The sequence below is a fragment of the Colias croceus genome, chromosome 3 (assembly GCF_905220415.1).
Source record: "Colias croceus chromosome 3, ilColCroc2.1".
NCBI classification, from domain to species: Eukaryota; Metazoa; Arthropoda; class Insecta; order Lepidoptera; family Pieridae; genus Colias; species Colias croceus.
The window spans coordinates 9,100,787-9,128,204 of NC_059539.1; the positions used below are offsets into that span (position 1 = coordinate 9,100,787).

At 35.8% G+C, this 27,418-nt stretch overlaps 1 protein-coding gene across 1 annotated transcript in view; it reads right to left on the reverse strand.

Annotated features, from left to right (window-relative positions):
* The window catches only part of LOC123706061 (piezo-type mechanosensitive ion channel component), a 47,389-nt gene that overhangs the window by 11,697 nt on the left and 8,274 nt on the right, over positions 1-27,418 (reverse strand). Inside the window, exons 3-34 of the mRNA XM_045655190.1 lie at positions 20,132-20,227; positions 19,476-19,687; positions 19,074-19,200; positions 18,623-18,869; positions 18,323-18,491; positions 17,867-18,001; positions 16,467-16,575; positions 15,997-16,078; positions 15,583-15,814; positions 15,232-15,430; positions 11,795-11,994; positions 11,303-11,451; positions 10,799-10,942; positions 10,568-10,637; positions 10,103-10,227; positions 9,542-9,737; positions 8,691-8,870; positions 8,354-8,523; positions 8,004-8,136; positions 7,581-7,808; positions 7,007-7,245; positions 6,679-6,864; positions 6,122-6,311; positions 5,328-5,479; positions 4,990-5,153; positions 4,195-4,242; positions 3,829-3,873; positions 3,104-3,219; positions 2,215-2,334; positions 1,280-1,388; positions 858-1,015; positions 562-641 (exon numbers count right to left, since the gene is read on the reverse strand). Of these exons, the coding sequence (XP_045511146.1) occupies positions 562-641; positions 858-1,015; positions 1,280-1,388; positions 2,215-2,334; positions 3,104-3,219; positions 3,829-3,873; positions 4,195-4,242; positions 4,990-5,153; positions 5,328-5,479; positions 6,122-6,311; positions 6,679-6,864; positions 7,007-7,245; positions 7,581-7,808; positions 8,004-8,136; positions 8,354-8,523; positions 8,691-8,870; positions 9,542-9,737; positions 10,103-10,227; positions 10,568-10,637; positions 10,799-10,942; positions 11,303-11,451; positions 11,795-11,994; positions 15,232-15,430; positions 15,583-15,814; positions 15,997-16,078; positions 16,467-16,575; positions 17,867-18,001; positions 18,323-18,491; positions 18,623-18,869; positions 19,074-19,200; positions 19,476-19,687; positions 20,132-20,227 (4,810 nt within the window). The remainder of the gene's footprint in view (positions 1-561; positions 642-857; positions 1,016-1,279; positions 1,389-2,214; positions 2,335-3,103; positions 3,220-3,828; positions 3,874-4,194; positions 4,243-4,989; positions 5,154-5,327; positions 5,480-6,121; positions 6,312-6,678; positions 6,865-7,006; positions 7,246-7,580; positions 7,809-8,003; positions 8,137-8,353; positions 8,524-8,690; positions 8,871-9,541; positions 9,738-10,102; positions 10,228-10,567; positions 10,638-10,798; positions 10,943-11,302; positions 11,452-11,794; positions 11,995-15,231; positions 15,431-15,582; positions 15,815-15,996; positions 16,079-16,466; positions 16,576-17,866; positions 18,002-18,322; positions 18,492-18,622; positions 18,870-19,073; positions 19,201-19,475; positions 19,688-20,131; positions 20,228-27,418) is intronic.

Here is a 27,418-nt window from a genome sequence, read left to right on the forward strand (position 1 = left end):
CAATAAGGATAACGAATTAATGAACACGGTTTAGGCTTAGCTCAGCTAAGGCATAAGAGATCATGTCGTTTAACGTCTTGAATTACATTCAACACCACACAAATAAAAAATTAAATATATTGTAAATAAGGCTTTTTTTATATTTGTTCATGTAACTTTTAGCAAACTATTTTATCTAATGACCAATTAACATACTAAAACAATATTTATATGACAAAATGAAATTCTAAATATGGTTGTTAATACGCACCCCATATCCTCCATCGGCACTAGCAAATTATTTCTAGAATTATCCGATTCTCTACAATGCAGCATGCAAAATAAATCACTACTTACTACTTGAACTAAATCTATCTATTTCTATCTATACTACTACTTAGCATCTACATGCATGTAGCATGATCTACAAACTAAATATACTAGAAGGACTACTTGTATTTGACCAATAACAAAATCCAATCAAAATAATCCAGATCATAGTTAAAAGCTTTGAAATAAGCGCCAAATTACTCTATTTTGTCTTTGGCCAAGTACCTAAAAAATTGTAGCTATAATACTCACTGGTGTACGAGTGAATCAGGTAATGGTTCCCAAATCATCTGTGATCCTTCTCTTATTCCAATACCGAAGCCTTCTTTTTCCTGCAATTTTTAAATGAAAATACATTTTAACATGACAGACTTTTAAATTGACTTAGAAAAACAATAATATTGGGTCTAGAGTTATGTAAAAGGTGTTTTTAAAGTTATGTAAGTTTCAGGAAGTTTATACAAAAGGAAGGCATTATTTCTTAAGGGAACTTTACTAGCTTTCAATTTAACATGAGATAAATACAATCAATGATTGTGAAAGCATACCTTCAATATTTTCTTTTCAATAGAAAGAGTACGAGAGACATATCGGTAGTCGCGTGAATACTTCATTAGGTGTCGTGTGAGCGAAACGAGTATACTCGATATGAAGGCGCTCACTGTATCCAAAACGCCCTTTACTTTGTCCATCCATGTTTCATTTTCTGGTGAATTGAAATCATTTATTCGATAAACAGAAGGGAAAAAGTCAAAAGAAATATTCAGAGAAAATAAATTTAAAGGAATTTCAAGATACATAATATCTCTCGGTTTTGTCATTAATAATTTTATCGGATGGACCCAATATTTAAAAGAACCTGTGATATTTTTTAAAGGAAATCTGTTACCCCCATAAAAATATTATATTTATTATTTTCATAATAATTATCCCACCGAAAAAAAGAAAACTATGTAGAACTTTTTCTCACCAGGTAATGGAGCATAATCATCTAATTCTGAAGAAGGTCCAGGTCGTTCTCGCATTGTAATATCCCCTTCGTCCTGCGTTGCGTCCCCGCGGGACGAATGCGGACGCATCTACGTTATCAATTTTCAACAGTAAATAACAATTATCGAACAATGTTTCATAATAATGATGTTACAAGGTTACATGAGAAAGATGTCATAAAAGATCCTGTAACTCATGATTTTATTATTAACTTATTATTTAAATATAAGAAAAATATAGTTAAAAATATACTAAATAATGGAAATATTATAGTAATTGACCAAAATAATAATTGAAATAAACATAAAAATATTGATACATGGTAATAAAGACAAGTTTGTTATTTTTCATATTAAAATTTAAACGACATAAATGTGTTATTGTAAATACTTAAAAATTAAACACAAATCATAACTTAGAAAAATAAAAGGAAACTTAAAAACACAGTATATTATGTATAAAATATATAATTTACCCCAACATAAAATATCGAAAAGCTTTATAGCACGCAAAACAAAAGCAACATTTACCTTATATTTATTAAACTTACCCTTACGCACGGTATTATTATGCCGTTATTCATTTCAATGATTAATAAATAATCATGAAGCCAAACATACGTTTCTTAAATTTCAACATTCCAATGCATGTATTCCGAAATCGAATTTCAAAAGATCTTCAATTAATTTCGATAAAAAATTTGCCAAAAGTCGCCAAAATATTGCCAAAATTTAGAATTTATTTCAACAAAAAGTCTCGAAAAATATTGCCAAAATTAAGAATTTATCAACCAAAAGTTGCCAAAAAATATGTGTCCAAAATTTTGAATTTACAAACAAAAAGTCAGCCAAAAAATATTGCCAAAAATTTAGAATTTAGGTATTTGTACCAAAAAAAATTGGAATATAGCGTTACCTGATACGAGAGAGGGTGCGCGGGCGCGGAGGCCCGGCGGCTCGTGCGCAGCGCGGGCAGCGACGCGCGCCGCAGCGACACGGCGCGACGCACGTCCGTCTTTATCGCCGTCGACAGCAACTACCCACAGCCCGGTGCAATCCCATGTTTGACTAGCTTTTCGTGAATTCTATCCATTTTATGTCACCAATTTTAAGTGAACTTCAAATATTAAGACTCTGATGTGACTTATTTTAAACAACGTTAAGATACTAAGATAGGTGTAGACCAGAATATTGTATTGTAAAATTATTGAGGAAATCGAAATATTTAATGTGTAAAGTACCGAAACGCATTAATAGATAAATTGATCTGTTGAAAAATTTCGCAACGAAGGAAGAAGATAAGTACAATAATTGTTAGCTAATCTACGATTTGAATCATATTAGTGAGAACTGAGAACCCACATAACTAAATTTATTTTCTACTGTATGTTTAGTAAGTTCATAGATTCATTGTTTTAGTTATGGTATTTGTGAGCACATAAAGGTAATTTAAACGTAACTGTAAGAAAAAATTATTCAGAAGACAATATTCTGGTCTAAAAGCCAACCAAGTTCATTTCACGAAAAACTAGACAAATAATTTTGTACGTACTATATTATTGCAAGGCGCACATGTTAGTCACCGCATGCCCATTTTGTAACAAAAGCATACTTATACCCCCACCACCCGATTTTGATCTAAATCAAAATTGACATGCTAAGATCCCTTAAAACACTACACTTCACCACATAACTCTAATGTCATGCTAAATTTCCAATCTCATATACTCATTACAAAGAAAATCCCAGACAGAATTCTAAAATATATGTAACTGATATCGATGATGATGTATCGAAGTTGTTACCTTGCCGATACCCATTTCCTTAGGTTCGTCTTCGTCTGTGCTCGATTCTTCGTCCTTGAGATGAACATCGAAGTCGTCAAATTCATCGAACATGTAGTAGTCACCAGAGCGTACAGCTGTTTAAGAGAAAAGGCTTTTAACATCTCGAAAATTTCCTAAATGGACCAATAAGCGAAAAAAGGCGAAGCTATTTACACATTTTTTGCTATATCGTTAAATAGCATGACATTTTTGTGATTATTGTAATAAAAATTTAAAGTGAGATGACATTCATTGCAATATTTCTGCATTTTTGCACCCTCAGACAAAAATATATTTGTACCAAATTCATTAAAACAGTGATAACAGATAAATTAAATTCTTCAGTGAAATTATAGTTTTAGTGAAAACAAACTTTTACTAATATTTAACAGTTTATTTTACATAATAATATTATATGAATATTTACTTATGTTAAATACATTATATACTAGAATACATCAAAAGAAAAAAAGAGCGTGCAAAACCAGTTAATACCGTGCAAATAAGCAAACATGCATCACAATCTAGCAAGCGAATTTGATGAATTCCAATTTTTCCAAAATTCCAAAACAAAATGGAATGCACAATTCAGTTTTAATTTCTTCACGATGCAACTTGCCTAAATACCATCACCGCTAAGCTGCGAACACAAGTGGTTAGTAACGCAAAGACAATGTTATGCGGAAACTTCGAGACAACGTTACCCTTCTGATGGCTGGCGGGCGGCTTATACTGCGGCCTTCCTCGCGCTACGAACAAAGACAAAACTCAACACCACTCTCACACCTTTGGAAGCTAAGCGGATTAGCTCGGGGCTCTCAACACATTCTCGGACACGGTTAAGTAGAATCTCACCCAGACGAGGACAACAGTTATTGACTTAAGCTTAATTTGGGATTAAACAAGTATCGATCGTGATATTGATAATTAAATGGATCGTAGAACTTAGATCGAGGTTAAAATGGAATATTTTGTTAAAATCTCCACAGAGCCCAGACAGAAAAGTTTAGTATGTCTCCGTACGTTCTATTCAACCGGATTATCCATCCGTAACCACGATTGGACTGTACCTTCGTGTCTCTTTGTGTATAAACGGCGCGCAGACCCGCCGTGGCTTCCTACATTATACATAAAAAATTTAGGTAAAATAACAACAACAATTGAACATTGCTTTACAAATATATACAGGAGTGATCGTGTATTTTCAGTCGCAGTGAATAAACGACTAAAAATAAATCGCTCATAGTTACACGTATGGTGAGAATTCGGTTCGGCGCGGCTCGAGTACGATATAATAGAGGTTCGCTGCAGAACACTCGGGCTCGCAACGGTGTGACGTCGGCGGATGGGAGGGGGGGAGAATACTGGATAAGATTCTTCCGGGCTTTGGGCGCGAGGGAGGAGTTCAGAGGAAGGCGGGGATTCGAAGGAAATGCGACGCGGTTCTAGATAGGCATCGAGCGACACTGTCATTAAAGCGGATGAAGGAGATGGTGGGCCGGGTTGGATAGCAGGAGCGGGCAAAGCGGGGAGGGGGTGTGGAGGCGGAGACGGGGTGGGGGGTGGTGTATGTCTAGGGGATGGTGTTAGGGGGGTGTGGAAACCGCGAGGGGATGCTGGGCTATCAGGAGTGTGGAAGCCGCGCACCGTTGTTGCGTCCGATTCACCGCGCTCCAACGGCACTCGGTCCGTTTCCTCTTGTTGCGTCTCTTCTTCATCCTCTTCTATTTTTGATACCAAAGTAATAAAATAAACTCAATTTACAACTTTAATAAACTCTCCTATTTTTTTCATTTTCATATTAATATAACGAGTTATAATTGTATATGATATTAGTGTTCTACGTGAAGTTACAAAAATATTACCTGCATCGTGATGCACAGGTTCCTTTGACATAGCACCCTGTATTTTTTTCTGATTAGCTTTAATTCTTTCCATTTTCACTTTTATCTTTTCAAGTATTTTAATTTCTTGTTCCTCTTGAATCATCATTTGCTTCTGTCGAAGTTCTTCTATTAATTCCGCACCTCTAAAAAAATCATTAAGGCATTCAGTACAGTTGATAGGATTTTTTTAATTTCTTCCTTCGTCTTATAGAACAATAATTAATATATTATATTAAGTTTTATATTTTAATGAAGAAATTCAATATAAAATTCATTACATACATTATAACATAATATAAAATTAATAACAAACTAACCTGGAAGCTAATACCGTAGTCGCCTTACTTTCATCGATAACCCTGTAAAAGTAGTAGCTGTGGAACAATCTTCGCTGCAGTATGAGGAAGGCGAAGCACACTCCATCCCAAGCGAGTCCAATATCTTCTTGAGGCACAGAACAAGCCGTATCCTATCAAAGAATAAATATTTATAATAATAAATATTTATAATATATGAAACAGAAATAAATTATGTTTTTTTTTAATCATGTATGATAATGCAACGTGTAAGTAATACATAATGAAAATTGTTGCAGTGGTTTTTGAGTTAATCGCGATCAAACAGTCTGTCGCTGCGGAGAACTTTGTTTTGTAATATGTAATCACAAGCACAAAGGCTACTTTGTATCCATGCGACTGAAGTCGCGGGATCAAGCTTACATAATATAAAAACCCCTAAATATAATTTCACGCACAACAAATCATCCACATACTGTGAAAATTGCCTTGAAATATTTATTTACATACATTGAGATAATATTACTACGTATGGAGGAGACACCACGAACAAAATCTGTGCGCCATTTTTTTGCTTTAACTAACTTTTAAAAATTATTATCTAGTTAGGTACTTACCGATGAAAGTTATTCCTTTGCACTTTTCCGTATTATTGGTGCAATATCGTAACACACACGAAGGCATATATTTTGATGCGTTTCACTTTAAAACAAATAAAAAATGAGCGTGCAGTTAAGCCATATGGCGTATGTTGAGCGGAACATAAGTGATGTAGGTGGTGTCGTCTCCATATGTATATCTCAAAGTTTACATACCTTATCATAGTGCATCTTGAGGAACTGCGCGATATTGCCGCCCGCGAACTTGTCCACGCAGCCGATACCGAGCAGCTGCACCAGCCAGCACGCGTGCTCCTGCATCACGCGGCTGAACATGCAGCCCGGGATCTGCAGCACCGCCTTTATCACCACCACGCACACGTTGTACCGCACCAGCCATGACCACCTGGAATGCGAACGGGATTTTGAGAAACAACACATTTTCAAATTCAAATTCATTTATTTGGCGCCAAAACAAAAATACAGTTAAAAAATTTAGTAAAGAACAAATTTTTAATTTTATGATGATGCCAAAAAAGTTACAGAAAATGTTTCTGTATCACTGGTTGACATTTACAAAATATTTAAGAAAAATCGCAATACGGATATTTATCCTAAACTTCTTTAAATTACTCTGTTATTTAAAATAATACGATCTTGCAACAGTAAACTACAAGTTTCAATTAAAATAAAAAATACAATGAAATAATGAAAAATTTTTGAACTATTCACGTGATGAAAGATGAATTATTTGAAACACAAATAAATCATACCATTGCAATATAGCGTCTTTGGGTCGCAGGTAAAAATCGGTCCCCTGCCACAAGAATATAAACGAGCCAATCAGATAGCCCATAGAGAATAGGTTCACACGATTGGTTCCCGTCATAAACATGATAGCTAGTGTCACCCACAGCATGCCCAGGAATACCATCCTCTTGATAACATCTAACCAGGAGCTATAAAGAAAAATGCTCGATTAATTTAGTTGAATAAATAATATAAATAATTTTTATAATAAAAATAATCATAAAGTTTTTTATTATTATTTAATATAGCTAAACAAAATTCCTTTAGTTGAACAATTTTTTACATTCTTACCCCACGTAGCATAGAAAATCGGGCACTGGGTTGACAAAGTTCGGCGTCTCCCAATCCTTGCCTATATCTTCGCTATTGGAGCCGCCCGGGTAATTATCTCCTTGCGCTTTTTCTATTCTAAACACTTTCAGTTGCCGCGAAGCAAACATCAGTAGGAAGAAATCAAATATCAGTTTTGCAGCGTGAGGCGGTTCTGCCGTGTATGGTAGGAAGAGCCATGTGCGTATGTGTTTCATTTGCTGAAACCAATTGTTTACTAAGTTTTTGTTTGACGTATAAAATTTTTGTAGATTTTTTTGAAGGGGTTTGTTGCCATCTAGTTTATTTGGTAAGAAACATATTTATTTTCACACATAAAACTTCTTTCGGAAATATCCCTAAACAGCGATAACATCAACATTGCCAGATTATAAACTGATTAATATAATGAAAATCGATTAGCTAAACTAATATAAATCCTACATTCCAACGCAATCAGAAGTGATAAAAATGCAGAAAAGGATGACCACAGATTGTTGCGAGACTTTCAACCATATCCCATAAGTCATAGAAGCTATATTACTTTGCTAATTACCTGATCATCACCTCTCCAAGGATAGTCTATACAGAACTGTGGCATAAATCCAACAGCGATCATATACTGTAAGGGCACAAGGAGTGTTATCAGACCAGTAAAAGCTGGCCACAAATTGGCTAGCGGTTTCCTTCGTAGTGATACAAGAGCTAATAACCATCCGGAGTATATGACGGCATATAGGTCCATACGGGAACCGATCACACCCATTAAACATATTAATGTTATCTGTAAGAAAACAAGTTAGTTAGTTACAATTCTTTATACCCACGTTTTTTTTATTGAGCCTAACTAATTTTATATTGCAGAAAGAGATATTAGCGCCTCTTGTGACAAAATACCGAACTAAATTCGTTTCAAAAGTTTCCTTATCAATTTAAAAAATTATTCATCATAATACTATTACATATTTTTAATACACACCTCGACGCCAAATTTATAGAAGCCGTAGTTGAATAAATATTTGATGTAATGTATCAAATCCTTGTCAGCGTCCTTACGAGTTACTTCCGGGAACATCAGCTTCTCTTTCGTATGCGGTAGAACTCCCAAATCCCTATATAAAAAATATATTTAAATCGACGGCCAAGTGCAAGTCGTTTTTCATTCAGTACATAAATAAGACGCAGTTTAAGCAAATGTTAAAATTCAGATGAAAAACTATCGAAAAGAGACAATACAACAATATAATTAATCTTATGGTTATTCGAAAAATATTATCGCAAACGGTAATTGAAAATTATTTACAAAAAAATAAAATAAATTTTAAATACCTGTGTGTTTGCTGTCGATACGTAACCAAAGAATAGAAAGTGAACATTGCAATCAAAGCTATGTATCCCTTCAACAGAACCACTAGAGGCTTTTCACGCGTCGCCTTGTAGAAGCCAATCCATTCGGCATTATTGTATGTTGTTGTGTTTATTGTACTGTTATCACCCTCCTATAAAAATATATTTTAACTATTATATTAAATTCATAATAAATATTTTCCTATATTTAACTATTGGCATTCGGAATCGCTGGTATAAGGTAGTCTAGTAACCAATATCAATGTTAAGATTTACAAACGCAGTTTTTAAAATAACTTAGTCTTAAAAATGTTCTTACCATGGTACAATTTACATCAAAGAAGGAATGCTTGATGTACTCAATTTGGTAAACCATCTTGGCCATGAGGTACACACTTATTAACGTCGATATGATAAGAATGCAAAATCGTTGTTTTCTAGAATTCAACAATAGCGCTGGTGATATTAAAATCATTATTGGTACGTGCATCGCACAAACCTGAAAATAAATATTTGTAAATTTAGTTGCATACCATAGCGTTTGAAATTTTTGGGCATAAAATGATGCATTGCCTTAAGTTTTCACAAATATCATAATCATCTGGAATGTCTGGAAATAAGAGGTCATAATACCGGCCCCTGTTGGCAAAAAAGATGCGAATACTCGCGACCGAATTATTTATATCTTTAAAAAAATCTCAATGACCTTTTTTATAGTGGGTAAGACTTGAATATTTTCTGATATTTGAATAAAAGAAGTATTAAGATATTTCAAGAGTGGGAATCGAGCATGCTTCGGCACGAATTGGGCCACGCTCGCACCGGGGAAGGTACCACACCCTCACAGAATATCGGCGCCATAGTGACAGTTTACTGTCGCGTTCCGTACGGTGAGTGAGGGGTCCGGAGGCCCACATCCCTTTCCATCCCCTACCCATCCTATCCTTCCCTATCCTCATTCCCTTCCATCCTCGCCCCTTCTACCTAACTCCTTCCAAATCCCTTTGAGGACAGCAACACATCCACTTCCAAGTGGAGTGGATGCTTATGGGCGGCGTGTATCGCTTAACACCAGGTGACGCATCTGCTCGTTTGCTGTCCTATAGCATAAAAAAAAAATTTCGTTACTAATAAAAAGGTTTTACATATTTTTCATAAAATCAAACTCACATTAAAAACACACAGCAGCATGAGTGAAATAAAGAGGATCTTAATAAGATGTATATCGAGGAATATAAACGCCTTGTCCGTCCACTGCAACAGCAATGCTCGCATCTTATTGAAGTTAGCCGCGAGCCACGGACGGAACTTGATTGAACCTCGTTCAGTTATTGTTGGCGCGTATGACCGGCTGCGGGAGGGTTTCCTGTGAATATTTTGTTTAATTTACTGTAAAATTATGAAAATTGTTCAATAATATAAATATTTGATTATAACATTTTCGAATAAAAGTTATATTATTTATCTGGCATATTTATTACTATGCTTGATTTAATTAATTAATTAATTAATTTCTCACGCAAAAATTATCGAAATAGAATAAGTAAACGGTGCAAGAATGGCGTTTATTGTATTCGCTTTACTTGCAGGCATTTTGCCATCGTACCAATTTTTACTCATCAAACAGTTACAGAGTTCCAAAACTCCATATTTACCACATACATACAAGGTACACTTGAAATTTTCTTAATTTTTTATTTTAACGAACTCTAAATGTTGTTTACACATTACCTGTGCATTGATCGTCTGGCCGTAGTATGTATGGAAGAAGTAGCCATAGATTGTTCGACTTCAGTGTCACTGGGAGAATTAGTTCCTTGAATCTCGCGCTCTTCCTCGTCCGGGAGAGCTGGAAGCTGAATTAAAAGAAAAATATTGTTACAGAGGTAAATTATTTATACTGGATTATAAGTTATTGTTTTTCATAAAGATAATTAATATGCATGGCATGCGTTATAAGTTAACGAATCAACATGTTAAGCAATACAAGCATTTGCGATATGTTTCAACACTCTACGGCCTTCAAGAGGTTTCCTTTGCCTCCTGTTGCAATTAATTTGCAGTCGAAATAATGTTATTTAAGTTTTATAATAGAAGTGTTTTTAAGTGTCCCAATTTTCCTCGTTATGTCATGTTTTACAATTTATATAGTAATTTTAAAATTAATTTAATTAGAACAGAAAAAATGTCACTTACATCATCTTTCATTGTAGATTGAACTTGGCTAGGTCGATTGGATCCAGCTTCTCGAACTATGCTATCTGATCTGTCATAAAAAAAAGCAATAGAACCATAAGTTTTACTTAGTTTACGTTATTTTACTGAGACACAAAGGCATATTTTTGATACATAAATATTTTTTTTAATGAAAATTCAAATCAAATAACTATTATAAGATAGTCAGGTATAAAGCTTTATTATATTTACATTGTTTTCGGGTCCGATAACTCCATGAAGTCTTTGTGGAAATAATGCACTTGCATTATAGTGATTATCAAGAAAAGCGTTGGAGTTAGAAGCTTCACAAATAAATCAGCTGGATGATATGTGTCAAGACCTAGATCGTGTTGCCTGAAAATATAAAATAGTTTTGTAGTTAGGCATAATAAATATAGGTAGTCGTATTCGTAGAATTTGTATTGGTACACTTGCGGTCCGCCCCGGCTTCGCCCGTGGTACATGTTTACGTTTTCTTTACATAAGAACCATCCTCGTACTTCAAGGAATATAATAAAAAAAGAATTATCGAAATCGGTTCAGCCGTTCTCGAGTTATGCGCTTACCAACACATTTTGCGATTCATTTTTATAAATAAGATAAGTAGTACTTCATCGTAGCATAACTCAAGTAAATTGATTAGTTTTTAAGTGTACGGAAAATGCAACTATTCAAACACATTAAAAAAATCATGAATTTCTACGATCTACTTACAGTCTCTCATTAATCATAAGATATGTTTCAATCATTTTGGAGAAATTATCAAACTGGTATACATAGATCAATATAAGATTTATCATAGAGTATATAATCACTGTTATCCAAAATATATACATCAGTCTTCGCCACCAGTACCAACTTATCTGAAATATAGCACAATATATAAAAACCCAATAATTTGAGATTTTATGAACATTTTAATGAATTGATGATGATGATGATGATTGAACATGATCAACCCTGAAAAGCAAAAAATAATTTAATCAAAATTAATTTAAAAAGCAATAGTTGTTTTAAGATTCAAATTTTAATCCCACTTTTGATCACCAAAGAAACTTTCAATATCATTATGATTTGTTGTGATGATTGTAATCATCTTTGCTAATAAAATAGCGGAGTATAAGCAATATTTTGAAAATTTATTGACGTGAAATTTATATTTTAAGTATAACATAATATATTTTATGTTAATATAATATCACATACTTGGAACATAAGTATAAACCCAAGGAACAGGAACATATAAATGATGCGGAATATCGTCATCCGATCCCCCGTGACTCCGATAACGAACAGCATTATTACAACTACGTATATCCAATATCGAGCGCACATGGCCCGTAACCACTCTCCTAGTGCACGTAAGAGTCGAGATCGGTTCTCGTCTTCGCGTTCTGCTTCTAAAACTGAAATAAAAATGTATTATAAATAACACATATTTTCTTCTGTTGTTGAAAAGTTTCAAAAATAAATATTATTTTATAATGTGTAATCGACGGTTGTCGGTATTTATCATAATTTGGGGAGCAACTACGTCGACTTAACATTACAAAAATGTTAAGGAATACGATCGTAGGTGAATTATTTAAAAGTTATAAAAAAGGATTTTTTTAAATAAATAGTTTTAGGTAAATATTGAAAAATGGGTGCATTAAATTCAAAAGAAATGGCTGTATTTTTAAATTTTTGTGCATGATGTCATAACAGTTCATGTCTTGGTCGTACCACTTAAAGGAAACAAGTCGTAAACTTTACGCTGCGGCAAGTTCCTTGAGACGTTTACGGCATTTCTTACCGATTTCTACCAAAATTACGTTAGCCAAATCCCTTCTCCTTCCACTCCTTGACTACGCTGACGCCTGTACCACTGATCTTAGCGAAGAGCAATTGAATACACTTGAGCGTCTCCAAAATTTCTGCATTCGTTTTGTTTACGGATTACGCAAATACGATCACGTTTCTCAGTTTCGCAAAAAACTCAAGTGGCTTCCTATTAGACTTCGCCGGAATGCAAATGCATTGAAGTTGTTATATTCCATCCTCTTTAATCCCAATTCTCCTTCCTATCTTAAAAATCAATTTAAATTCTTAGATTCGGGTTCCTACACTCTTCGTTCCGCCGATAACCTTCTCCTTAGCTTTCCTTCTCACCATACTTCCTTCCTTGGTAACTCATTTGTTGTAACCGCTATCAGACTGTGGAATTCTCTGCCTGTGGACGTTAGACGAGCTTCCTCTATAAAATCTTTTAAAACTCTTTTATATAAGCACCTCTCCAATTTAGCATATCCTTCTACTTAATATTATGTATTTTATCCTTTCCTATTATTAATTTATATATTTTATGTATTCTATCTTCTATAATCTATATTATTATTTTATTTATTATATCAGCCACCCGCGTAACATGTACGTTTCTTCTTTATCTCTTACCTTGGGCAGTCTGGAAGAGATCGCTAGTAAGCGATAAGGCCGCCTTATGTACCTACCTTTTGATGTACCTTTGTATAATTGTAAATCTTACTTGGTGTGGTATATTAAATTGATAAATAAAATAAATAATAAATAAACAGTTGGTCTGTGCTTAAATTATTAAAAGGAAATTAAGTTATTTCTGAAATAATTTATAAATATACATATATTGCTTTAAACAAACATAATTACCGTGAGCCAGACCTGTTTCGTAGTATTTAAAATACAGTTTAGAAGTTTTAAATGTTCAGTTGTATTAAACGATAGACAGAAAACACTAATCAACAAAATCAAATAATTGAACAAACTAAAACTTTCTTGTAACTTTCTATCTATGAACATTGAGATATACATATGGAGACGACACCGCCTACATCACTTATGTTCCGCTCAACATACGCCATATGGCGTAACTGCACGCTCATTTTTTATTTGTTTTAAAGTGAAACGCATCAAATATGCCTTCGTGTGTGTTACGATATTGCACAAATAATACGGAAAAGTGCAAAGGAATTACTTTCATCGGTAAGTACCTAGCCAGATAATAATTTTAAAAAATTAGTTAGAGCAATAAAGTGGTGTCTCCTCCATACGAAGTAATATTATCTCAATGTCCATGAATAGATTAGTTTGTTCGCCATAATTACCAATGCCAATCATATAGTTGACGAAAGGTTTTGCTATTTTGTTACTTATTCAATATACCATTACATACTGCAAATAAATGCGAATGAATTCGAATTTTAAATTGTTATCTATTTTTACGGTGACGGCGGCGGACTGGCGACGTTGCCGGATCTCCTGCACGCGTTGCCGCACCGTCGCCGGCACGTGCACGTGACTGTACCCACCACTGGCCGCGGTGGAGACGGTGAGCTGCAGCGGCGCCGCCATGTCGGTGACGGCGGCGGACTGGCGACGTTGCCGGATCTCCTGCACGCGTTGCCGCAACGTCGCCGGCACGTGCACGTGACTGTACCCACCACTGGCCGCGGTGGAGACGGTGAGCTGCAGCGGCGCCGCCATGTCGGTGACGGCGGCGGACTGGCGACGTTGCCGGATCTCCTGCACGCGTTGCCGCACCGTCGCCGGCACGTGCACGTGACTGTACCCACCACTGGCCGCGGTGGAGACGGTGAGCTGCAGCGGCGCCGCCATGTCGGTGACGGCGGCGGACTGGCGACGTTGCCGGATCTCCTGCACGCGTTGCCGCACCGTCGCCGGCACGTGCACGTGACTGTACCCACCACTGGCCGCGGTGGAGACGGTGAGCTGCAGCGGCGCCGCCATGTCGGTGACGGCGGCGGACTGGCGACGTTGCCGGATCTCCTGCACGCGTTGCCGCACCGTCGCCGGCACGTGCACGTGACTGTACCCACCACTGGCCGCGGTGGAGACGGTGAGCTGCAGCGGCGCCGCCATGTCGGTGACGGCGGCGGACTGGCGACGTTGCCGGATCTCCTGCACGCGTTGCCGCACCGTCGCCGGCACGTGCACGTGACTGTACCCACCACTGGCCGCGGTGGAGACGGTGAGCTGCAGCGGCGCCGCCATGTCGGTGACGGCGGCGGACTGGCGACGTTGCCGGATCTCCTGCACGCGTTGCCGCACCGTCGCCGGCACGTGCACGTGACTGTACCCACCACTGGCCGCGGTGGAGACGGTGAGCTGCAGCGGCGCCGCCATGTCGGTGACGGCGGCGGACTGGCGACGTTGCCGGATCTCCTGCACGCGTTGCCGCACCGTCGCCGGCACGTGCACGTGACTGTACCCACCACTGGCCGCGGTGGAGACGGTGAGCTGCAGCGGCGCCGCCATGTCGGTGACGGCGGCGGACTGGCGACGTTGCCGGATCTCCTGCACGCGTTGCCGCACCGTCGCCGGCACGTGCACGTGACTGTACCCACCACTGGCCGCGGTGGAGACGGTGAGCTGCAGCGGCGCCGCCATGTCGGTGACGGCGGCGGACTGGCGACGTTGCCGGATCTCCTGCACGCGTTGCCGCACCGTCGCCGGCACGTGCACGTGACTGTACCCACCACTGGCCGCGGTGGAGACGGTGAGCTGCAGCGGCGCCGCCATGTCGGTGACGGCGGCGGACTGGCGACGTTGCCGGATCTCCTGCACGCGTTGCCGCACCGTCGCCGGCACGTGCACGTGACTGTACCCACCACTGGCCGCGGTGGAGACGGTGAGCTGCAGCGGCGCCGCCATGTCGGTGACGGCGGCGGACTGGCGACGTTGCCGGATCTCCTGCACGCGTTGCCGCAACGTCACCCAGAACATGCACGTGAACAGCGACTTGATGAGCAGCGGCACGCACGGCTCGCCGTCCACGCGGCCCAGACCTATTTGTCGAAGATTCACCTCCTGTGGGGTTTGATTGTAGTGTGAGTACTTGATAGAAAGTATGCAGCTTTTATAGCACAGGCTAACTGTTGCTAACAAAACTTGTTATAAGCCAGGTAAATCAATTTATAAGCTTAATCTTAACAAGTTACAAAGCGTAAAAAATCACTCACCGTTATATTAGAAGGCAGTTCATATTCGTACAGATTCATTCCATAAATGTACTGAGCTAAAAGCAGTAACATTGCGTATAGGACCAATATTGGACTAGTCTTAAGCATGAAAGACCGTTGGTCCTGACAGAGCCACACAATATTAGCCCACATTAGGAACACGAAGGTCAACCAAGAGTGGAACATTATGCTCCAAGCCATCATTGTTATCGTTGTTGCTATGTAGGATGACCTGAAAGTATATTAAAAATGTAATTTGTCATTTTAAAAAGTAAGATGGTTATGGAAAACTTCGCAGTGCTTATTGTCGTATGGGCTTGGTTATTTAAGTTTGAATGTTTTTTTTTGTATTATTGTCTATAAATACATGTACTATTTTTTTCATATTACTTAGATTTTTTTTATTTTTATTACCTAACAAGAACTTGGAAAAAGTCGACAATAGCAGATATTATATCATCCAACAAAGTTGGTTCTTCAACTTCCATAACAGATTCTGAAACAAAAGATGCATTTATTAAAATAAAAATGTGATTTTCACATGCAGCGAACAATAACCTGTTTATCATATCAAATGTAAGTGATTTTTAATGCAAAAGTCATTGGCAAAAATGAATCACTATTCGAATGGTTAATAATTACGTCATTCGACGTTTTAAATTAACAATTGTTATTTGTGAGATGACCCCATATAACCTTCTTGATCTTCTAATTAAATCCTAATATGACTCGTTGTTCTCATAATTTTGTATGCAGCCTTTTTTGACATTAATCATAAACAATATTTTGTTTAACATGAGCTGAAGTCAAGAATCTCAAAATGAACTCTATATCAATTGTAATAAATATTCAATTTGTTTACCCCTTAAATTCAATCAACATACCTTCATCTGGTACTACTACGGATCCAGTAGAATCTTGATGCAATGGTCGAGACACGGAACCCGATCTTACGCTGGACCATCGCTTGCTTGGACTTATTGTGCTGATTAACTATACATATAATATAGATTAATATATGCTACGATAATTTTATGAATTTTGAATGTGTTTTTCCATGTAATACTTGTGCTCGAATTTGATTTTATATCGTCTTTTACCATTGGAAGTTCATCATGAGTAATTAAATATCTTCTATCTTTAGGTAATAGATTTAATTATAAAACAGCTTTCTGTGCTTTGTGACTTTGAAACAGTTTTGGTCTTCGCTAGGAATCGAAACGCGAAATAAAATAAATTTACAACTCAATCGAATGAGTTTTCATATGCGTTTTGAGCAGTGCAAATACTAATAGCATAACTCTATTCTTAACCACATAGGTACAAAAGATATTTTATATATCAGGATTTAACTATTTTAACAGTACCTTACTACATCCAATCCAAACATAAAACACACACAAACACAACAAATACATTCAAAAATTTGAAAAGTACTCATTAATATTAATGATTTAAAGCAACACTAATTATAACTACAAGTGCTCTAGCATACTGGTGGACACAAAGCAATGCAAGCAGAAACACATGGTCATGATCCAGATATGGTTCCCAGACACACAGAATGATCTCGTGACTATGAGATTAAAAGAAAAAAATTAATACCCACGGGAGTAGTCTCACCGGTGTCACCGCGCAGTGCTTGGGAATTTATGTACGAATATGCAACCTACAAAAGAATGAAAAACAGGCTGCAAAAATAAAAAATTAAAAAAAAACAAGATACGTTACATAAATAAAATGTTATTTTACAATGTTAGTAGAAGCGGACATGCCTTGCTTTAGTGCCAACTTCATGTTATCTAATTACCCAATCAGTGTGCTACTACGAGTGCCTTATTTACATTATTACTACTTATGTATTCCTACAAAGCCCTAAGACAACTACATAAGTAACAATACATAATTTCAAAAGAAAAAATATCTTACAAACCGAGGGTTCCGTACAAAATTGATTTGAACATCAATATGAATATTGATTAATATTATTTCACTCCTCATAGCTATTATAAAGTTATTTCTTGCTCAAATTTACACTCTTGCAAACTTAAAAATTTCCAGTAAGACACCTAAATATGGGCATCGACAATTGTTGGGAAAATATAATAATTAAAGGACAAAAGGTTCTTGATCATCGTTTTAGTACGGAATCCATTCATCTTATTAAAATCCAATTATTTTGCCATATAGTATTTATACAACCATGTGCTAACCAAAATATCTACTATAAAATGTGCATAGATGAAAATTTCACATTTGTGCGTACATCCAGGGGCGTGCTTACTCGAACTTTTTTCGTTGCGTTTCTCCATTTGTCTCTCGGCGCGTACCGGCTGGCGCGGTGGAACGAAACACCGCGCAATAGCGATCCATTCACTTTCCCCGCTTCTACACCAGTTAAAGCACTCTTTTTCTTCGCCTATACCGCCCCATCAGCATTAATAAATTTCATCACGTGTACAAACCTAGCGTGGCTTTAATGCCCATCATAAATTGCTAGTGTTATGAACTGTAGCTTATAAATGCACCGCAATAGTAGCACCTAAGCCCGTACTTATAAAGGTATGAGTGTGTACAAACTACATAACAAAACTTGCCAAATCTACGCAACAGTGTTAATTGCGACGTCCGTTCCAAATTCTATTAAAGCGCAGAACTATTAGTCAGTTAACGTTAATTGAAAAGTTTATCATTCGTATCAAAATGCAATAGAAAGTTTAATAGGTTGGCGTTTACATACCTTGGGTTTGAAGAGTTCTCTAGATTCTATAGCCAGAAAGAAATATGCGAACAGAATGACTAGAGGGCTCGCCAGCGTCGCCCACATGTGATCTTCCGTGACTTCGTATGTAAAACTTGTCGATGAATTTGTACTATTTATTATAACTAGTTTCGTTAAACCAAAGTATCTGAAAAGAGGTTAATAATGATAGAAAAATATAAGTTGTTGACTTTTTTTTGTAAACAATATTAGGGCCATTAAGAAGATTATTAGCTGGATAATGTAAAAAAAAACATATTAACGCTCTGATCCACTCACCTAGCCATATCCATATCAGGTGGATATATCTCAATAAGCCAAGAACACTGGTACACAAGCAGAACAGCTATATGGACCCCCATGATGGCCATCACACATCGACTTATAACCGCAAAGCCGCGCTCCAATGGCCGACCCAGAGCCCAAGCTGTAGCTGCCCCCATGAACACGAGGAAATATATCCCCGAAGTGATACTAGGCCGCATTATACCGGAGAACATTATGAGGAATAACGCTGCATATTTGCCTGTGAAGGGAGAAATGTTTACGTTGTTCAGCGGAGATAGTTTTTTTGTCCCAAAAATTATCCAATATGTACTTGGCATTCAAGGAGGTTATATTAACTGTTTGATGAGGCAAAATAAATCAAGGAAAAAACGTAAACATTTAAGTAATAAATATTTTCAATTTTTATAAAATTGTAGGCCAGTGCCGAAATCATGTTACCCACCAGCACTAGTTAGTAAAGGGAAATTCTGATGTTTCGAGTCTTTCCTCTCAACTTCCTCAGTAGGTGAACCGACGAGGAGTTTCCGGACCATTACATATACAGCAAGGGATACGCCTGTCATTACTAACTGGAAAGAAATATTACGTATAACAAATGCACTAACATTACTGTTACTGTAAAGTTATGAGTTTATACTTTAAGAAATAATAATCATAAATTTCAGAAAGAATGATCTAAAGTCTAAACAATAGGCAGGTTTATGAAGTTATATGAGTTATTCTAATTTATAGTCGATACGAAACATTTGATTCATAGTTATAATGCTTCCATAAACAAACACACGTGGTGACTGACCTTCATCTATATTATTATCAGAAAATATAATATTTGTATCAAATTTACCTCTGGGGCCAAATAGTGAATTGCCATGAGTGGATCTATACCATCGTAGGAGACTAGGCCAAGATTAAGTCCAATCTCTTTGATGATTGGATATTTTTCGAGGATTGAACCATAGCTCCCGAAGGCTGCAAGCACGCTGTGCCATGCTGCATGCGTTAATAATAGAAGAATAGACACGATGATATTCAAGAGGAGATATTTTCCTCGCCATCCTGAAAATTTTATTTAAATTCATATTATTTGTTGTTTAGATTAAACGGCTACCATTAAAAAGTAGAACACATGTTTATATGCATATATCCACTGAGGAATGCTACGCTTACGTAATCTCTTAAATCAAATTGTGTCGACGACGCGACCCGACAAATTTTGTGTTTGATAACAATTAGCTGTAAATATTGCCCTTTCAACCTACGAATAATTATTGCTTATTCGTAGCTATCCAGGCATAAACTAAACCTGCATAGTTTATTCACAGTTTTATTAGAGACTATGATACTTTAGTTAATTTAGTAATTTACTATTTTGTCGATAATTTTAAGACCTAATGAGTAAACCATAAAAGTTTGTCGTGAATCACACAAATGTTTAACCATGATTCACGCCACTAGATTACATTTTTGTAACGTTCTGAATATATTGCCGAAAATACTTGCCTTTAAACGTTTTGGAGTCAGGAACTTGAGGGAACGGTGCTATTAAGTAGAGAAGGAGGTATATAAGGGAGAGGCCAAATGGTCGTAGTGCTATACCTGAAAAAAAACAGATGCTTGTTCAAGTTATCTTATCAATGCAATCAATATGTGTTATCGGTATGTGCGTTGCATTCAATTTGCACGGTAATTCCATTACCTATATATTTATTTTTAGGGATTATGTCACTTTCCAAACCTTAAACTTAATACTCTAGGAGTGACGTAATATTATAATATCCTTGAGACTATATTTAACAATTGAAATATTAAAAACTCATCGGTATTCTTTAGGCATCAAAATTTAGCCTTTGATTTCAATCAAATGTATCAGCATATAACTAGGTATATTTATGGTAAACAAAAAATATTTTTAAAGTGTTATCGTTTGTTTCGCGAGCCTACTTACGTATCTGATAATGCGAAGCGCATTTTCCTGGCGATGAAATGCCATGCTAACATTTCACCGTAGCAAGCGTATATCGCGTTTTATACTTCGACCCATTTTTCCACTATCTGGAACCGACCTGCCTTTTATTGCTATTCCCTTTCAGTACCAAATTAACTGACCTGGTATTTCCGATGCTCTTTTGATGTTATTATGCACTTAACTTTTATTCCAAACGAAAAGAAAAAACATGAAACGGTAAGAAACTTTCATATCAAATTTTATGAATCAATTGATAAACAAAAAACTTTATTTGCATAAGTATATACCTACTTATTTTACGTTTATGCTAATCGCTCTAACTGAATGAGTAAACAGAGTAGGTAATAAGAAAGACAATACTGCTACTTATCATTGTGTAATTGATATCGTGGCATCTATAAATATTTGCGGCTTTACTATTCAATGCACACCCACAACAGAATAACGTGTTCCGTTAGTTCATAGATGATCTTATTCAACATTTATATTTAAAAAAAAATGTTTCATTACTTTCAAAAGCTTTTCAATCATCGGCTAATTGTTTGGCCAGTAGCAATAAAAATCCTGGCAGACCAGTTAGATAGATAGGGAGACATTTTAGATTATTTATAGATTAATATCAATATTTTACGTTAAAATTATAACGTTTACTTATCCTAATAACTGCTATGGATATGGCCTTGAATTGTGCGGTTAAATTATTCCCTTGTGCCTTGTGACGTCTATTACCCAGCCCTTTATTTTTCATAATAACTAACATTATAGCATTATTATAACTTGTAACTATATGCATAATAACACAACATAAGACATCATTCAAATACATTATGTTGATGATTATCTACATTTTATACCAAAATTTTAATTATTTGTGAGAAGTTCCATTGACTGAATACAAATGGTAGGTAGTTAACGCTTACTCACTGAAGTTTATTCGGCAGTTATAGGTATAAAGTCAAATCGTGAATCAAGCCATGGTAATTCTGTGCAGGTTCACTAAGTTATGGCTTACAAACATCCTCAAAAAATTTAATATGTTATATATATTTTTACATCAGCAAGAATTGCTTTTGCTCTCTTGTTCAAGCATTGTTTGATAAAATAGGTACATTTAGCATTTTAAAACACCACGTAGTATATTTTGGAGCAGTAATAAGCTTCCAGACACGAATTAGAGTTCACTGAGTCAGAATCAAAACGAATATAGGCCAAGTTTACATTTGTAGTTGTTTAAATAGAAAAATTTACTCAGCTCTGCTCCAACCAGATATTGTTAATGAAGCACAAATTTATGGCTTACGCACATCGCTTTTATAAAATTCTTGTTATTTACTTACCCAAAATCCGAAAAATAGGGTAGGCAAAGAAAATAATAATTTGTGAAGCAAACAACATTCGGTTTAACAATCGGCTCTAGGTACCGCAAAAGAGATTATTGTGAGCGCGGTAAAGTTATTTTATTAAAAAAATCAAGATAGAGCAGAGTTTTGCAACATTGTAGCATTGGTAAATAGATCAATGACCGGCGCTATTAATAATATTTGGATATTCACAAAAGATTATCTCATCATGTTTCCTGTCTCAAGTCGCTAGACAAATTAGCTAATTTTGGGAAATACATATTTCAAATATTTCAAGTTTTAGTTAGTAACGACTGACGTGTCAAGGTTAGACCTTCCATAAATAAGGAGCCTTTACAAACAATGGTAACTGTAAAAAATCATAACACATGGAAGCAAAAAATAAAATGTAGGTAGGTACCTATTTGCTTGCAGTTTTATAGTGAAAGAAAGAAAATGATTTACTGAGTGCCTACTTAGTGCCTGCTATGTAATGAAATGTGGATTATTTCAGTCTAGCACTACCTATATGTCGATCACTTATAGGTCTTTACACAAGAAGTGGTACAGAACTTATTGAACTCATATATGACGTACGAATTATTAGAGAAATTAATCAAATTTTTTCTTATCTTTCAAATTTTGAAACCAAGGGTTATCCACAATCTGTATTAAGTAGCTAAATACAATATTGTTGTAAGTTGTTATTGAGTAATTTAAAACTGAAGTTTATTATCAATTGTTTATCCCACTTATTTCCCGCTGGTGATTGTATAGATTCATGCGCAAATAATATTATATCGACTGTTTCAATACAAAAAGATTTAGACTACGTGTGGTTTCTAGCTGTAATTTTTAATTCCTATGTAGGTACTTCAACAAATCTAATTAGAGCGTAAAAACGCTGGAGTGTTTATTTTAAAAACTATCGACGTTACGAAAATAAACAGCACACGAATTACGATCTGCAACTTGAATTTAAAAAAATGTGAAAATACGAAAACGTCTACGTTACTCAATCAATAATAATCGTACCTACTCATTTCGTCACCTTACTGTGCGAGAACCTAAAATGAGATGTTTATAGCAATCTGTATAGATTGTTTTGGAAACTGATACATTCCAATCCCTTAGGAAGCATTTATAAGGAGTAGGTATTCATTGTGGTATTCATGATATAAACCTTATTATTTTTAAATCTTTCCTTTAAAAAGCGACATAAATATAAACATGCATAATGTGTATATATAATTTTTATATAAGTACAATATTCTTAAATATTAAATTGAAAAACTGAAAAAAGGTTTAGGATCCAGTGGTCTGTGGTCCAAATGAGGCGCAGACCTTAGAATACATACGTAATATGGCAGTGCTAATTATAATAATTATACTCAGAACAAGTTCGATAGTGTGATGAGATCATAACGTCAGTTAACCAGTTGAACTGCTGCGTGACCTTGTGAATCAGAAACGATAAGGCAAGCCGGCTCAATACGTAGATGTCCAAAATCGGTGCGTTTCTATACAGTTAGGTAATGTAGTATATTTGCTTTTACATGGAATGCCAATCGTTTTGTTCGTTTCGTAAATATTGAGTTTTGATTTGCTTACAATAGTTATTTTAACTGCTGTTCAAAAACTAAAAATAACAGTAAGTAATGTTTCTTGGTTTGAATTTCATAATGTAGGTAGCAATTCAGCTTTTTCTAATTCTTTTACTGTGATAATTTAAAATCATACCCAATAAAAAATAAATTATTAATAAAAAAAATATCAAGTAGGTACCTAATTATTTAATACCTAGGTACTCCTTTGCTCAAAACCGTAAAATGCACCTACTGTAACTTCAGTACGATACCAAAATGTGTACAGTTCATTCCAGTAAAGCACGTAAACATAGGAAGATTGAATAGGTATGTCACCTGTTTCCCAATATAGATCTATAAACCTATTTATCGTAAACCCGAGATTGCACTCGTAAAATGTTTGGACACGATTCTCTTTAATTCCCTCACCATTCTATTCTTAACGAACTTTCTAATTTAGATTGCCCGATAAAGAATTCTTATTTAAATATAGGACATTTAAAATCGGATACAATAAGAGTAGAGGTAGAGCTAGTAGCAAATTTTTTAAGAGTATATTGGTATGATTTTAAAGGAAGATCAACTACGGAGTTTCTTGCCGGTTCTTCTCCATAGAATCTGCTTTTAGAATCGAAGGTAAATGGTAAAATATGTTATAACTTATAACGTTTCAAAAGTGCTTCTAGAAAAAGTCTAATAGAAAAAATAAATGTTTGAGTTTGGAATAAAGGATCACCATCAATTATCTTCTTTTTAAACAAATAACATTCATTGAAATAAGTTGAATTGTAAGGACCTAAGAAAACGAAATGCGTTTCTAATTACAACCTTGTAACAGTTGTAACACATGCATTGAAGAGTTCTCGACTCTCTTTCCATTATTCCATTGATAACTTTTGAAAGTTAATTCAAATTGATTAACATTTATGATGCAAACTATCATATTATTATGGTCAGTAATGTAGTTATTACAGGGTGGGGACCTAGAGATTTTTTAGAACTTATGGTAATAGTCGTCATTGAAGCAAATTAAGATTGCGTGACAGTTGATACCATTGCCTTCATTACATAGAAAGGTCCAGGAGTTTAATTAATTTTATTTAGCTCCCGGTGCGGGTGTCGTGTTTGCAACTTGTTTTATATTATGAAAGTAATGTAAAGGTGTGTTTACAATATCTTGTCACATGGGCATGATAGTCCGTTTTCTTATGGGAAAAGGTATACATTTTTGAGTAAAGCAATGCCATTTGGTACGAATGTTGTTCTCGTCCACCTAAGCCCAAATCGCCCGGTAGCCAGTCTTTACTCCCCGGGAGAAGGGAGGGAGGGGGGGTTATAGAACAGAGCGCCCGGCGCTCCGAAAAAAAATTCTGGCGGAGCCATTTGGACCTTTGAGTCGAGTTTGGTATCGTTTTCAGGTAACTAGATAATGCCTGATTCATTCCCCATACCAGTTTTTTAGGGTTCCCTAGCAAAATATGTCACAATCCTTAAAATAATGAACTTTTGGTAGTGGCAAAATCCAAACAAACCAGTATATTTTTATATTTTTGTATTAAACCTGGTTTATAAAAAAATACTGTCTGAAAGGCCATTTAATGCAGATTATAAAAACATTAACATGTAATATATATTTTACCATTTTCAATGTAAAATAAATTATAGAAAGTATAGTAACGCTTGTTAGCGCAGCATAGGGGACGGCTAAAAGACCCGAAAAATAAGCGATACTAACAAACAAAAACCAGCCAAGTGCGAGTCTGACTTTTTCATCGAGTGTTTCGTACTTATTTGTCCCATGCCATGTTAACTTGCCTGGTAGAACCTGGTTAACTAATACACACACACTTTCGTCTTTATAATATTAGTGTGATTTTAAATCATCTTTAAATTATAAATGAAGTCAGGTAGCATTGTTAAAAATAAAGATATATAATAATATAACGTTTTTGTAGTAAGTAATAATAATGACAACCACCTCCACAAGTACATAATTCGGTACTTTTGAGCTGGCATATTCAATCCGGAACTACAAGATTTCACGTACCAATTCGTCTTATCAATTCAAAGCTTCTCTTTTCTTTTTATTACAGATGGGAAAGGAATATTTTGATTTTTTTTAGGCCCTCAAATACAGCCCCCAATATATGTACATTTTGTAAAACTGCCCTTGAGGTGTGTTGTTTAAGGGCAGCTTCTGTGGGAGGCAAATTTTCGATCTGCCTATCCGTTTTTGTTAAAAATTTGTTTGCAACCCTCATTTACTGTCACAGCGGGGTATGACGTGAAAAACAAACATGTAACTAGGTACTTATAATACTTATAAGAAAATATAAAATCTGGATAAGAGCATCTTTAAAATATCGTGACCGTCCTTACCTATCATGCATTATAATCACAAACTATTCAATTATTTCACTGTCTGTATATTTGCCACTATAAAGTGCTTCAAACCCTCGTGTGGCTTTAGGATATGTCGTCCATACCTTAAATGCATGTGTACCTATAGTTCTTTTAGACCTTCTAGCTTTGGAACACATGATATTTTGTACTAGCCATATCTTTCGACTGTTCTTATAAACAATAATTCTTATTAACACTATTTTGGCTACTACTACTATATCGTGTGTTCCAAAGCTAGTAAGTCTAAAAGAACTATGAATAATAAAATCATCATTACCAGACATGTCACACTATAGCTTCATGTTTAAAAAATGCACTTATTAGTACCCAAATTCTTGACAAATTTAATAATTAAAAACTTGTATCAGGTCCACAAAGAACACACGTTGGGCCCTCATTCCATTCTGTTACCAGATGTCACACAAACTCATCTTTAGTGAAAGACGCAAATAAACTGCATTTGAGGCATGGAAGGCATATCCTAAAGCCACACGAGGGTTTGAAGCACTTTATAGTGGCAAATATACAGACAGTGAAATAATTGAATAGTTTGTGATTACAATGCATGATAGGTAAGGACGGTCACGATATTTTAAAGATGCTCTTATCCAGATTTTATATTTTCTTATAAGTATTATAAGTACCTAGTTACATGTTTGTTTTTCACATCATACCCCGCTGTGACAGTAAATGAGGGTTGCAAACAAATTTTTAACAAAAACGGATAGGCAGATCGAAATTTGCCTCCCACATAGCTGCCCTTAAACAACACACCTCAAGGGCAGTTTTACAAAATGTACATATATTGGGGGCTGTATTTGGGGGCCTAAAAAAAATCAAAATATTCCTTGCCCATCTGTAATAAAAAGAAAAGAGAAGCTTTGAATTGATAAGACGTTGGTACGTGAAATCTTGTAGTTCCGGATTGAATATGCCAGCTCAAAATTATGTACTTGTGGAGGTGGTTGTCATTATTATTACTACAAAAACGTTCTATTATTATATATCTTTATTTTTAACAATGCTACCTGACTTCATTTATAATTTAAAGATGATTTAAAATCACACTAATATTATAAAGACGAAAGTGTGTGTGTATCAGTTAACCAGGTTCTACCAGGCAAGTTAACATGGCATGGGACAAATAAGTACGAAACACTCGATGAAAAAGTCAGACTCGCACTTGGCTGGTTTTTGTTTGTTAGTATCGCTTATTTTTCGGGTCTTTTAGCCGTCCCCTATGCTGCGCTAACGAGCGTTACTATACATTCTATAATTTATTTAACATTGAAAATGGTAAAATATATATTACATGTTAATGTTTTTATAATCTGCATTAAATGGCCTTTCAGACAGTATTTTTTTATAAACCAGGTTTAATACAAAAATATAAAAATATACTGGTTTGTTTGGATTTTGTCACTACCAAAAGTTCATTGTTTTAAGGATTGTGACATATTTTGCTAGGGAACCCTAAAAAACTGGTATGGGG